Source organism: Hypanus sabinus, chromosome 29 (genome assembly GCF_030144855.1).
Source record: "Hypanus sabinus isolate sHypSab1 chromosome 29, sHypSab1.hap1, whole genome shotgun sequence".
NCBI classification, from domain to species: Eukaryota; Metazoa; Chordata; class Chondrichthyes; order Myliobatiformes; family Dasyatidae; genus Hypanus; species Hypanus sabinus.
In genome coordinates, this window is record NC_082734.1 from 12,107,303 (window position 1) to 12,121,974 (window position 14,672).

General features: G+C 40.6%; 1 protein-coding gene across 6 annotated transcripts in view; it reads right to left on the reverse strand.

The window, feature by feature from the left end:
* The window catches only part of LOC132382991 (RNA binding protein fox-1 homolog 2-like), a 277,209-nt gene continuing 262,537 nt past the window's right edge, over positions 1-14,672 (reverse strand). For all 6 annotated transcript variants that reach the window (XM_059953646.1, XM_059953643.1, XM_059953647.1 and 3 more), the window contains one exon: positions 1-3,322. In XM_059953646.1, the coding sequence (XP_059809629.1) occupies positions 3,278-3,322 (45 nt within the window). In that variant the 3' untranslated portion in view covers positions 1-3,277. The remainder of the gene's footprint in view (positions 3,323-14,672) is intronic.

Genomic DNA, 14,672 nt, shown 5'->3' on the forward strand with positions numbered 1-14,672 from the left:
TGCGTTCTCACCATTTTTGTTTTATTTTAAAAACAGTGCTTTATTACTGTTGGGAAGGATTTCCCTTCCTTCGAGTTTATAAAAGCCAGCAACAAGATCAATAATTTATACATGGGAAGTAATACAAAAGGAATAATAGTCCATGTGCTATCTACTTAACATTCATGATTATATCTAATTATAACCCAATGAATACTGCTCGGTGATGAAGCTACTATACGATATACCATACCTTCTGGGAAACGTTCACAAACAAGGTGGGATGAGGGTCAGGACAGTGTTGATGCTAGCTTTCTAGCAAGATTAAATACCACCTGCACATGGTTTTTTAAATTGTTTAGTGTTTTCTCCTATTTTATTCCCTTTCCAATGCCTGCACCACAGCACAATTTCTAATTCTCCCACCCCAACACTCCTTTCCCCTTTGGCTGGAGCTCAGAGAGAGGGCTCTCTCCTCTTTGTGATTCACAGGAACTTCCGGTTATGGAAGGTGAAACTTTTCCTTGTTTATCTGGGGGAGGGGAGGAGAAGGGGAAAGGGAGGATGGTGATGGTGGTGGGGGATGGGTGATTGCGATCGTATCGGGTGAACTGTATTACAAGTAAATGGAAAGAAATAAATGTTGCTTAATATAAAGGCTTAAGGATTAAATGGTTCAAGTATCTGCATCAGCCATGTCACTGTGATAATGACTCCTACTACTAACAACCAAGTTTCCTATTCCAGTCGGGATACAGCAATGGGTCCCTTCCAAAAAAAACCACACACACACACACACACGCATGCACAACACAAAACAAATAAAAACTTGTCAGTCCCACTGAACCTGACCCGATGGATGGGGTGTCGGATATTTACCATATGGTAAGCTGCTGACTGGACATGGCCCATTCCTGCTGAAAGCAAGATGGTCTTTTGCCAAATAAAGAGAGAATAAAAAAAACATTTACTCTACTCAGAAATTGTTCCCTCCAAATATTCTGCCTATTCTACAGCTGCTCTGAGGCTTATACAAAACAAAAACAAGGATTGAGAACAATACCCTTGGGTTACTTGGTAGTCAGTGGAGTAGAGTGCAGCTGTAGTGCTAACTCACTAACATGTTCACTGGTTATAATATAAAAGTTAACGTAAGTAAAAGAATATGAATTGTAGTCATAGGAATGAAAACTATTACTGAACCTGGTGTGACACAGAACAGCAACTCCCACAGCAACTCTGTGGTGTCTACATTTTCCTTCTCTAAGCACTACTAAACTAACAGGAGCACTACCAGGAGATGCTGTCATTTGCCACACCACATTCCCATTTTAAATTCCTTCCTCTGTGATGAGACTTTTCTGTGAATGTTTCCCTATTATAACAACAATGAAAATATTTTTATATACAAAAAACAATTGTCATTCAGCGACAAACCATGCTTTGGCTTGCAATGCAAAAAAAATTCATAATTTAAGGACGGCAGTGTGGTGTCTACGACTAGTGTCCCTTTTTTCTTTTAACAAAGATTGATTTTCTTTAAATAGCTTACTAAGCCCGGTGCAGTGTACACTGTGTTGGGAATACTCTACATGATCAGAAACTCTGGCAGCAACTGTGCTGTCTGCACCATGGAAGTATACTTTTTCAATTCACTCCCACCTAAATCTCCCAGTGCAGATATAACAGACAGCAAAGCTCCAGGGACATTGGAACAGAATGGATAGGTCTGGGCCAGCCCCAAGCATGCACAATAAATTATTAGCTTCAATCTGACCTGGAGCCTCATTGACTAACACTCACACATTAGCTCAGCTAACTTCCTAAAAAAAAACATCTGAAATGGCATCATGAATGCCTTTAAAATGTCTACCAAAGTGTAGTATTCATAACTTTTTTCATTTACATGATGCAACTGTGTGTCTGACCAACCTTCCAGAACTTTCCTGTTGAAAGTCCTCAATCCCCACCCTATCCACACCTCTTCTTCCAATTCACACCTCTGCTCTTCCCTTTACACCTTTCAGGCAGGGGTAGAGCTAGATTCTTCTCATGCCAGATGACCATTTTCTGAGCAGCATCTTCCTGCTTGCTTAGGTACTCACCGAAGACAGAGGTAAATGAAACAAAGATCACAAAGCAGCCAAAATCTGATGACGATGATTAGAGTTAAAAAAAGATTGATTTAAAAACTGCATTTTTATGTAATTCTGCTGAATGCAAGGGTGTCAGCCAGTTGGAGCAATATCCTAGGTCACATTAAAAAAATACAAATACATTGGATAATACAATTCAATTAACCTGATGCAATTAAAACATGCATATATTTAGTGCCAAACACTTCTGGATTGTATCACTTAATTCAATGGTGCTACCTGACAGTGCAGTGTAAACCTGCCCCATTTTACACAGGAGGCATGAAACCTCCATTTGGAATTTGCTTGGATGCTAATGCAAAAAGTCAATATCATTTTAAAAACAAAAGCGTGGAGATAAATTTACATCACCAGTGGAGGGAGGTGGGTTGTGTGATCTTCTGAGTCTTGAATGAATGATTAAACGGACAAAAGTTAGCATTGCAGCCACTTTGCTGTTTGATAGCAACTAATATCTCGGCTGTTGCTATTGTTCAATTGGGTACAAACAGGCACAATTTAACATGCTATGTCTGGAAATGGTGATTAGATGGAAGCTGCAGCTGCACTCACTACAAAAAACAAAGCACAACATAAAAATTGTTTCCATCCACTCATAAATGGATAATTTCCAGCTTGCCCCCCCCCACCTCTCCTCATTTTGAACTGACTCCATTAAGTGGTGAATCTCTCTCTTTCCCTCCCATCAAGATTTATTTTGTATATCCACAGACCCTTGGTGCTACTGCTCCACACACTTTACTGGGACCAGTTTCCCGTGGGCACTCAATTTGACTTTTGGTTTTTACTACTGCTTTTGTGCCTAATATTTTTTAGATTTCATTTGTCTGACTTTTGTCATATGAAGCTGATTTCATAAATGCCACTACACACACAAAGAAATGCACTTTTATACCACAGTTAAAAACTGTCTGCACAATCTTTGGAACAAAAAAAAATGAAGGCAGAAACAAAAGGAAAAAAAATACATGTTTAGAAGAACATAATGAGGTATAAAAAAGTAGGTCTCTTGTGTAATGATTTCCTCTCTTTCTCGTGTATTTTTTTTCATGTTGAGTTGCTATAAAGTTCCACTACTTGTAATATTGCAACAACCAGGCCTTGGGAAGGGGCTGTTCCCATCGCAGGAGTTCACATCACTTTTAGTAGGGAGCAAAACGACTGTATCCACCTCGATATAAACTAGCCTGGAAAAGAACAAGAACAATATGTAAAACAAAGTTAAAGCATGATTTAAACATTCAGAAATGGTACAGGCATTAGATGTACATATACATAGCTTCAAATTCCAGAGACTTGGGCAAGAAGATCCAGACCAGAGGTTCCCAACCTTTTTTATGCCATGGACCAATACCATTAGGCAAGGTCTAGACTAAGGAAGCTCAGCACTCCGGAAGTGAAAATATTTTCGCTGAGGCATTAAATCGTCCCTACTGCACTTTCCAGTGGAAGTAAAAAATACCATGGCACACATAAAATGAAAGAATATACTCCAGGTGCCCAGGCCATCACTCAATTGACATAATTATATTCTGTTTGTAGGACCTTGAGGCCAAGGGGCATTAATAGTCCCATATTAAATTGAATTTCTTGTATTCAAAAGAAAAATTAACTTTCTCACATGCCATTGACACAAGGTACTGATTTTCCCATAAAATCAACAGACTGTGGAGGGTGCTGCTGGAACTCCCTAGATGAGGAAAAATCTTGAAAGACCTTTGACAGATTAGTGATCACTATGAAGTTGGAAAACAGGTGCCTCTACTACTACTCAATATTTGACCACAGGACCCAACTCCCCATAGCTCCACTGGACTAGTATCATAGGATCTGATCTTCTGGTCCCAATTTCAGGTGCATATTTGGCCTCAATGGTAATTTGTTAAGAGTCATACCACACAGGGACTGCCTATGCAGCTCATACCAATCATCACCTTTATATTATGCAAATTCCTCTATTCTCCCCAGATTCTATCACTCACCTAGATACTAGGGGCAAATACAGTGGCCAGTGAACTTGATTGTCTTTGAGATATTGGAGGAAAGTAGAGCACCTGGAGCAACTCAATATACTCAAAAGGAGAAAATGCAAACTCCCTATGGGCAGCACCAGAAATGGAAATTGAACCTAGATCCCCGGAGCCATGAAGAAGCTTCTCCTTACTGTTGGATAGAGATCACTATAATATGGTTGCTAATACATACTAGTCTTTAATATCCCTCCCTCCTCACTCTAAAACCAAAGCCCTCTAGTTCTTGACTCTCCAACCCTGGGAAGAGGTCTGAGTGGGTTTTATGCCCCTTGTGACTTTGAATGCCCCTGCAGTAGGACCATCTCTTAGTCTCCTATGCTTCAGGGCTTGCCCAACTTCTCCGTGTAGCCCAACCCCCCTTGTGTTGTGGTGGCACCTCATGGATCTTTTCTGTTATCTTTCCAGCTTAATTAACACAGTAACCAAAACAGAATATGATTCTCCAAGTGTGGCGATATTTTAAGAAGGATGTGGAAGCACTGGGGGAAGTGCAGAGATTTACTAGGATGCTGCCTGGATTAGAGAATGTGTCTTATGAGGAGGAGTTGAGTAAGTTGGGGCTCGATGAAGTGTGACAATGGAGGTCCGTGGAATTGTGAGAGGCTTAGATGGACTGGATGGTGCCCTTTTTCCAGGGAGGCAATAGTTAAGACCAGAGGACATCTGGAGATATCAGAAGCAGTATTTTTTAAAAACACAGAGTAGAAATACCTGGAATACACTGCCAGGGGTGGTGGTGGAGGCCGATACACTTGCGGTATTTGGCAGAGATAGGTACATATAAAGAAAGAATGGAGGGTTATGGGTATGTAGGATGGAAGAGTTAGATTGTTAGAGAAGTATGTTAAAAGGGTGACACTACATCGAGCTGAAGGGCCCATTCTATGCTGTTATATTATACAGGTCTGTCATTGCAAATACAGAGCAACACACACACACACACACACAGCAGACCAGGCAGCATCTATGGAAAAGAGTAAACAGTTGACATTTCAGGACTGCAGGAAAACAATGAGAAATCGGAGTAAGAAGGTGGGGCGTGGGGAGGAAGAAACACAAGGTGATAGGTGACACCGGGAATTTTGGGGGGAGGCTGGGAAGGGGTGAAGTAAAGAGCTGGGAGGTTCATTGGTGCAAGATATACAGGGCTGGAGAAGGGGGGGAATCTAATAGGAGAAGACAGAAGAACAAGAAAGAAAGAAAAGGGGAAGGAGCACCAGAGGGAGGTGATGGGCAGGTAAGGAGATACGTGAAAGAGGAAAATGGAAATGGGGAACGGTTTCATCTATAACCTTGTGTTTCTTCTTCCCCTCCCTCCACCTTCTCACTTTGACTTGTCATCTGATGAAAGATCTTGGCATGAAGCATTGACTGTACTTTTTTCCATAGATGCTGACTGGTCTGCCAGGTTCCTCCAGCATTCTGTGTGTTGCTTGGATTTCCAGCATCTGCAGATTTTTTCATTTGCAAATATAGAGCATCATTGACTACAGTTACTGCAATACACTAGTACACAATACCAGTGGTTACAGGTCTCTCATGATGTAAATTTTTAACCAAATAACTCTTTGAAAAGCTAGTACAAACACAATCCCACTTACGACTCTACTCTGCTTTTGCTAGAGATGGGTCAGTCCACAAACTTGAGGAATTCCCATATAAACTAATGCTGTGAAACCTCATGATTATCACGAGTGGACAGTGAGGAAATGCATCTCATTTCCTGCCTTAGTGTTTGCTTCTTGACAGGAAAGTGTGAATAGCTAGCTTTTTGAAATAAACACTAAGTTTTGATGTCATTTATTTCTGAATGCTCTGGTCTTCAGAAGACTTCAAAACTTTAACCAAAAATGTCAGATTCATCTTTCATATTTATTATTTTGTTAGTGCCTGTAGCAGTGCTGGATAGCCTGACTCATTGAGGCTGTTATTCTCGGACCATCTTTGGTACGGCAGGGCCTGCATTTTCATCAATTTATGAACTGTTACATTGAAAACTTGTGTAAATTGGCTGCTGTATACTCATCACCACTTTGCAGGATACAAAGGAATTTGGTTTGAAATAGCAGATGTGAATGAAAGAACATAACAAGAACAGGGGTAAGCCTACAAGATCATGGCCTTAGATTTACTTGCAAGTTTCCTCATAAACTTTAACTTGTCTTTAACTAATAACCTATCTCTCCTCAATGACTTTATATTATTCAATGACTTTACTTACACAGCTCTTTGGGGCAGAAAATTACAAAGAGACATAAGAAATTGCTTCTCATTCTTAAATGTGCAACTCCTTATATTCAAATTATCTAATCTACTTGGAGTACTATGCTCAGTTCTGGTTACCTCACTACAGGAAGAATTTTGAAACTACAGAAAGGGTGCAGAGGAGAGTCACAAGGATGTTGCCTGGATTGGGGAGCATGCCTTATGAGAATAGGTTGAGTCAACTCGACCTTTACTCCTTGGAGCGGTGGAGGGAGGATGAGAGGTGACCTGATAGAGGTGTATAAGATGATGAGAGGCTTTGATTGTGTGGATAGTCAGAGGCTTTTTCCCAGGGCTGAAATGGCTAACATGAGAGGGCACAGTTTTAAGGTGCTTGGAAGTAGGTACAGAGGAGATGTCGGGGTAAGTGCTTTTTTTATGCAGAGTGGTGAATGTGTGGAATGGGCTGTCGGCAACAGTGGTGGAGGTGGATATAATAGGCTCTTTTAAGAGTCTCCTGGATAGGTACATGGAGCTTAGAAAAAAAAGAGGGCTATGGGTAACCCTAGGTAATTTCTAAAGTACGTACATGTTCGGCATAGCATTGTGGGCCAAAGAGCCTGTATTGTGCTGTAGGCTTTCTACGTTTCTATGAAAGTGAAACTGAAATAACTCTTACTCCTACAGATATTATCAAGTTAGTTTTTTTTAAGTAGTAACCAAGAAAGTCAATGAAGGCAGTAGATATAGTCTAATGGTCTTTGATAAGGTTCCACATGGTAGGCTGCTTTGAAAAGATAGATCACATGGAATCCAGGTAGAGGTGACTGGATGCACCATTGGCCTGATGGTAGGAAGTAGGAGGTAATGGTGGAAGGCCGCCACAGTGTAGTTCCCCATTGCTCGATCCATTGATATTTGTTATCAGTACTAACGACTTGCATGAGAATGTACAAGGCATGGTTAATAAGTTTACTGACGACACTAAGAATCAAAGACAGTGAAAATGGTTATCAGGATTTATAGAGAGATATTATTCAGCTGTTAAGTGGTCTGAGGAATGGCAAATGAAATTTAACTCAGTTAAGTGTGTGAAGTGTTTCATTTTAGGGAGACAAAAGGAGGTAGGACTTTCAGACAGTGAACGGTAGGACCCGGAGGGGTATTCTAGAACCAAGTGATCTAGAAGTATGATTCCCTGAAAGCGGTGTTACAGATAGACAAGGTGATGAAGGCGGCTTATAGCATGTTGGCTGTCAGGGCACTGAGTTTAGAAGTTGGGACACTATGTTGCAGTTGTACAAGATATTGGTGAAGCTGCACATGGAATACTTTATTCAATTTTTGTTATCCTATTGTAGGAAAGATGTCATTAAGCTGGAAAGAATGCAGAGGAGATTTATGAGATTTGGGGACTGAGTTTGGTTGCAAGGTTGATCAGGTTGGTACTTTACTTATTGGAGCATATAGGAGACTGAGGGGTGATCTTACAGAACGTGCATAAAATTATAGAGTGACTATGCAGAGTTTTTTCCCCCGAGGGTTAGAGAATCAAAAATTAGAGGCATAGCTTTAGGTTGAGAAGGTTAATAGGAACCTGAGGGGCAACTTTTTCCCATCTAGAACAAGGATTCCCATGCTTTTTTTATGCCATGGAGCCTTACCACTAACTGAGGGGTCCATGGATCCTAGGTAGGGAACACCTGATCCAGAAGATGGTGAGTACATGGAATGAGTTGCCAAAGGAAGTGATTGAAATAGGTTTATTAACAATATTTAAAAGGAAATTGAATGGACATGGACAGGAAAAGGTTTAGAGGTATATAGGCCAAACACAGGCAATGAGCCTAGCTTAGATGGTAATCTCTGACTGCATGCATAAATTGGGCCAAATGCCCTATTTCCACATAGTAGGACCTGATGTTGATTGACTAGCTGAGTATTTCCAGCATTTTCTATCTTTTTGTAAAATGTACCAAAAAAAAAGTAAAACCATTTCCACTATGACCTAATTGGTGACAGTCTTCCAGCTTACACCAAACAAATTTGTCCCTGTTTATACCGAGTTACTCAGGGAAGTGGTAGGGCAGATTTAAGGATTTATTTCCACTATCCAAAAGCAATCAGCTTAATTTAATTCTATTTTTTTCCTATTTAACGCTTTTTGGAAGAATACTTGCAAAGGTACAATAAGCAACACACAATTGTCTATGATCTGATTGTTTGGTAGCATTTACTACTTACACCAGGACAGTTGCAGAGTAGGTGATGCACAGTACAGATGAGCCAGTACCTTCGCCAGAGCTCATTTGATGCACATACGAGCAGTCAAGCCTGACTAGACTTTGCCAACAACAAACTCGATGTTTTATTTGGAAAATACATGTTGAAAAGAGCTAACAATGCTTTTTTTGGGGGGAAAAATTGAAACCGAGCTGGAATTTGAAACTTGTTCGTATCTTAAGCCTGTAGCTGGACCCAATTTTCACTGCAAAACTGCTTATAAATCCTTTGCTGACTTCACCCCTCAACTCAAATATAGATTGTATGACTCAAGACTTGTTTTCGTCTGTTTTGAGAATAATTTTCAATTGCTGGGGTACCTGAAGCTCTGTAAATGGGGAAAATGGAACATATAGTTTTTCATTGTACCTTGGTACATGTGAAAATAATAAACCAATTTACCAATAACATACACAATGTGAATTTTCACTGCTAGATGGCACAAAACTGACATCTCAACCAATTTTGTTATACAACTTTCTACCTGGTTGGATACGTGGGTATAGAAAATTTCAAACATTCAGACAAAAAAATCCTGGGGTTTGTTGTGACAGAAGAGACTACTGGGAGGAATTGGCAAGATGCAAAGGTAATAGCATAGCCTCAGCCCTCAAGCTCTAGGAAAAGAAAAGTCTTCTTACAGCTTGTCATTAACAAATGTTCAGATTAGAAACTACCTTTGTATACGTCAAATGAGGACAGACTAGATAATGGGTGCCTACCATGTTTGAATCGGCTGGAGACACCTGCTGCCTAGAGTTAGTGACCAGGGGCCTAATTATTAGAGGAAAACAGATACAAAGATATTTGCAATTTTAAGAGATGAATAAAGAGAAACTACCTTTTAAATTACTTGCATTAAAGGTAAGTTCTAGGAACTATACCAGCTGCACAGCAAAGCATAAGGAATGATTGCTTTATTCGACCTGGCACACCTACATGACCACTTTTCTGCAATGCAGTTTAGAATGTCTTGGCTAGTTTCTAGCTTCAATACTGTCGTTTTAAAGGATTCCTTGAATGAACACGTGGGGCAGAGAATGATAGGACATTTCGTCTTGGGCTTTTGTCTTATCCAATCTCACCTCAGGTCAACGCATTCAGGAAATCACACATATCAATTAAAAGCATCAGGAAAAACATAGGAGACCTAAGGCAGGATACCCAGTTGCCCTGTTCCATGACCTGATGTTTCAGGTGCTCAGCTTGCTGCATGAACAGCAAGTTCATTGTTCAGTCAGCTTGTGCTCCACCAAGAGATAAAATGAAGTCACTAAAAGAATCAGTAAAGGAAGGAGGGGCAATGTCTGTGAGCAATTCTCAGGCCTGGCAAGTTTGATTTTGGAAAGTGTGGAAAGAAGGAGAAATAAACATCATGTTCCAGACCACCTCATCAATCAGCAGTACAAGAATTCAATTGAATCTTGGATAGATGCATTAACCATCAAAAAGTAATCAATCACATTAATTGAATTTAGTGCCTGTATGTATGTTCCAGAGATTTGTTGATCAGATAGTGTGAGTGGGCACAATCTCAAAGATATGGTGAAATTAAAACATTTCTCAGGTTCCCTGATAACACGAACAGTGCAAGTGTGTCTGGAGACAGATGTAATTAAAGAGGATGGATGGAGACCAGGAAATAGACACGTGAAATCTGAACAATTTCACGCCCCGATTGTATATTGCCTTTCCATTTCTGAGTTTCACAGCGACATCAGAAAGGTAGTTGTGTTTACTAATCCAATGGCCACAATCATTTACTCAACTATACTGATGTTTTCAAATTAAAATACCAAAATCATGATTCAACAGAAACTAAATGACATTACAGTACTATGCAAAAGTCCCAGGCACATGTAAAAAAATTCTGCAAAGCTTTCAAAAATAATTAACTGAAACATTTCTAAATATCAAAAACATACAATGCAGTGCAGTAAGCAGTAAAAAAACTAAATGAAATTCAATATTTGGTGTGACCACCCTTTTTTCCTTTAAAACTGCTTAGGTACACTGTCATGCAGTTTTATAAGAAAATCAGCTGGTAGGTTGTTCCAAACACCTTGGAGAACTTGCCACAGTTTTGCAGAATTTGGCTGGCTTGCTTGCTTTTATCCCTCCATGTAATCCCAGATAACCTCGAAGATGCTGAGATCAGGGCTCTGTGGAGGCCACACCATCTGTTGCAGAACTCCTTGCTCTTCCTTTCACTGATGATAAGTTCTATATGTCCTTGGCCATGTGTTTGGGGTTATTGCCTTGCTGTTAAAATGAAGTTGGGACTGATCAGACACCTCCTTGACAGTATTGTGTGATGGATGAGAATCTGCTTGTACTTGAGCATTGAGGATTCCATTAATTCTGTCCAGATCACTAACTCCATTTGCAGAAATGCAGCCCCAAACCTGCAGCGAACCCTGACTCATCCATGTAGCACTCTCCACTACTGTCTCCTGTTATAGACAAAAAATTTCAAATTTTAGCTTGTCAATCCAGAACACTTGCTGCCATTGTTCAGCACCCCAGACCTTGTGTTTTTGTGCATAGGTCAGTCTCTTAGCTTTGTTCTCACTTAAGAGGAATGGCTTTTTATCAGCAGCTCTTCCATGAAGGCCACTTCTGGCAAGACTTTTCTGGACTGTAGAGGGGTGTACTTGGGTTCCAGTAGTTTCTGCAAATTCAGAGCTAATAGCAATGCTGGATTCTTTTGATTTAGAAAGGACGTCAGTTTGATATATCTCTCTTCAGTTTCCGTGGCCAACCATTGCATTTCTGGTCTTTAATCTTGCCTGTTTCTTTGTGCTTCTTTAGAAGAGCTTGGACAGTATATCCTCCTCCTGTCTGCCATGAAATTGCTGCGTGGGGAATGCAGGATGCCCGCCTTGTGTCTTGTTGCTATGCTCACTCTCGCCATGGTGTAAGAATAGTTTGGTTGTCCAGTTTTGATTCCTTCTACACCCATTTCTGTTTCAGTTAATCAGTTTAATACATTCAACACATCATGTCATCAATCATTAGCACCTGTTTGTTATCTTTGTTTCGTCATGCACTGGGCTAAACACCTAAAAAGTAATCAAGTTTTTATTTTGAAAAATGGTCTATTACTAAATATGTTACTTCCTTTAACAGAGTACAAAACATTCTCTAACATCTAATTTTTTAGAAAATATATGTCTGAAAATCTAAGATTTGTTCTTTTCAACTGACAAACTAATGAAAAGACAAAAAAAATCTAAAACAAAATTTATATTAAAAATCTAGGGTGCCTAAGACTTTTGCACAGTACCGTAAATGTACTTGGATAATAAATTTGCTTTGAACTTTACATTAGATATCACAGTTACTTTGCATGTTGTGGGGGAGGCACAGCAGAATTAGGTTATTCCCAAATAATCTACCAATATTCATCATTTAAGATCATACACAGAGAACAGCCTTTTGGAAAAGGCTCCATAAGAGGAACCAGCAGGAATCAGAAACATTACACGGGGAGGTGCAGAACAAAGGAAACATTCCACTAGCATGTTAAACTGCTGTGCAAAGCACCATCTCCACTGCTGTAACAGTTTACTTTAGGTACTGTATTTCAGTGATTACGGTATTTATATCCCATTCACCATCACCTTTGGTGCATCAACAAAGCCTTTGGCCACCTGAGGAAAAAAGTGTTTGATGATCAAGAGTAAACCCAATACATAGCTTATTGGCTACTGGACAGCAGTCATCACCACCTTCATGTATAGATCAGATTCACCTCAAATCACCGAAATGCTCACTGTTTCGGAAACATTGCCTAAATTTTCTGGCAAAATAAATGAACGAAGACCAGTGCTCTCTCGTGGGCCAATTTTCTTATGATTGAGGCTCCAATTACGCTTAGTTTTGATGAGTGGCAATGCTTGCTTCCCCCACGTGACACTCTTGAAACAGGTGCTCCACTGACAGCTCTGTCACAGCAATAGATTATGAAATGGGTAAGGGGGAATGATTCAAGGATTCTCCTTGTAAAAATATGACTGCTAACCTGTGGGAACCTTTAGTTACTCAAAATGGAGCACCAGCATTCTGGATGACAATCCTTCAGTGCCCAAAGTGGATTCAAATAGGGTGCAGAACTGATCATGAAGTATCATCTAGAAGATTTGGTATTTGGAAATGAACCTGGTCAGGTGTCAGATCTCTCAGTGGGAGAGCATTTTGGAGATAGTGATCATAATTCTGTCTCCTTTATTGGTGAGAGATAGGAACAGGCAAGTTAGAAAAGCGTTTAATTGGAGTAAGGGAAATTGTGAGGCTATCAGGCAGGAAATTGGAAGCTTAAATTGGTAACATGTTCTCAGGGAAAAGTATGGAACAAATGTAGCAAATGTTCAGGGGTTATTTGTGTGGAGTTCTGCATAGGTACGTTCCAATGAGACAGTGAAGTTATGGTAGGGTACAGGAACCATGGTGTACAAAGGCTGTAATAAATCTAGTCAAGAAGAGAAGCTTACAAAAGGTTCAGAGATCTAGATGATGTTAGAGATCTAGAAGATTATAAGGAAAACAGGAAGGAACTTAAGGAGGAAATTAGGAGAGCCAGAAGGGGCCATGAGAAGGCCTTGGCGGGCAGGATTAAGGAAAACCCCAAGGCATTCTACAAGTATGTGAAGAGCAAGAGGATAAGACCTGATAGGTAGGACCTATCAAGTGTGACAGTGGGAAAGTGTGTATGGGACCGGAGGAAATAGCAGAGGTACTTAATGAATACTTTGCTTCAGTATTCACTATGGAAAAGATCTTGGTGATAGTAGTGATAACTTGCAGCAGCCTGAAAAGCTTGAGCATGTAGATATTAAGAAAGATGATGCGCCGGAGCTTTTGGAAAGCATCAAGTTGGATAAGTTGCCGGGACCGGATGAGATGTACCTCAAGCTACTGTGGGAGGCGAGGGAGGAAATTGCTGAGCCTCTGGCAATGATCTTTGCATCATCAATGTGGACGGGAGATGTTCCGGAGGATTGGAGGGTTGCGGATGTTGTTCCTTCATTCAAGAAAGGGAGTAGAAATAGCCCAGGAAATTATAGACCAGTGAGTCTTACCTCAGTGGTTGGCAAGTTGACGGAGAAGATCCTGAGAAGCAGGATTTATGAACATTTGGAGAGGTATAATATGATTAGGAATAGTCAGCATGGCTTTGTCAAGGGCAGGTCATGCCTTAAGAGCCTGATTGAATTTTTTGAGGATGTGCTCAACACTTTGATGAAGGAAGAGCAGTAGATGTAGTGCATATAGATTTCAGCATGGCATTTGATAAGGTACCCCATGCAAGGCTTATTGAGAAAGTAAGGAGGCATGGGATCCAGGGGGACATTGCTTTGTGGATCCAGAACTGGCTTGCCCACAGAAGGCAAAGACTGGTCGTAGATGGGTCATATTCTGCATGGAGGTTGGTCACCAGTGTAGTGCCTCAGGGATCTGTTCTGGGACCCTTAGTCTTCGTGATTTTTATAAATGACCTGGATCAGGGAGGGATAGGTTAGTAAGTTTGCCGATGACACAAAGGTTGGAGGTGTTGTGGATAGTGTGAAGGGTGGTCAGGTTACAGCGGGACATTGATAGGATGCAAAACTGGGCTGAGAAGTGGCAGATTGAGTTCAACCCAGATAAGTGTGAAGTGGTTCAGTTTAGTAGGTCAAATATGGTGGCAGAATATAGTATTAATGGTAAGACTCTTGGCAGTGTGGAGGATCAGAGGGATCTTGTGGTCCGAGTCCATAGGACGCTCAAAGCAGCTGCGCAGGTTGACTCTGTGGTTAAGAAGGCGTACAGTACATTGACCTTCATTAATTGTGGAACTGAATTTAGGAGCTGAGAGGTAATGTTGCAGCTATAAGGGACCCTGGTCAGACCACACTTGGAAGTACTGCACTCAGTTCTGGTCACCTCACTACAGGAAGGATGTGGAAGCCATAGAAAGGGTGCAGAGATTTACAAGGACATTTCTGGATTGGGGAGCATGCCTTATGAGTGAAGG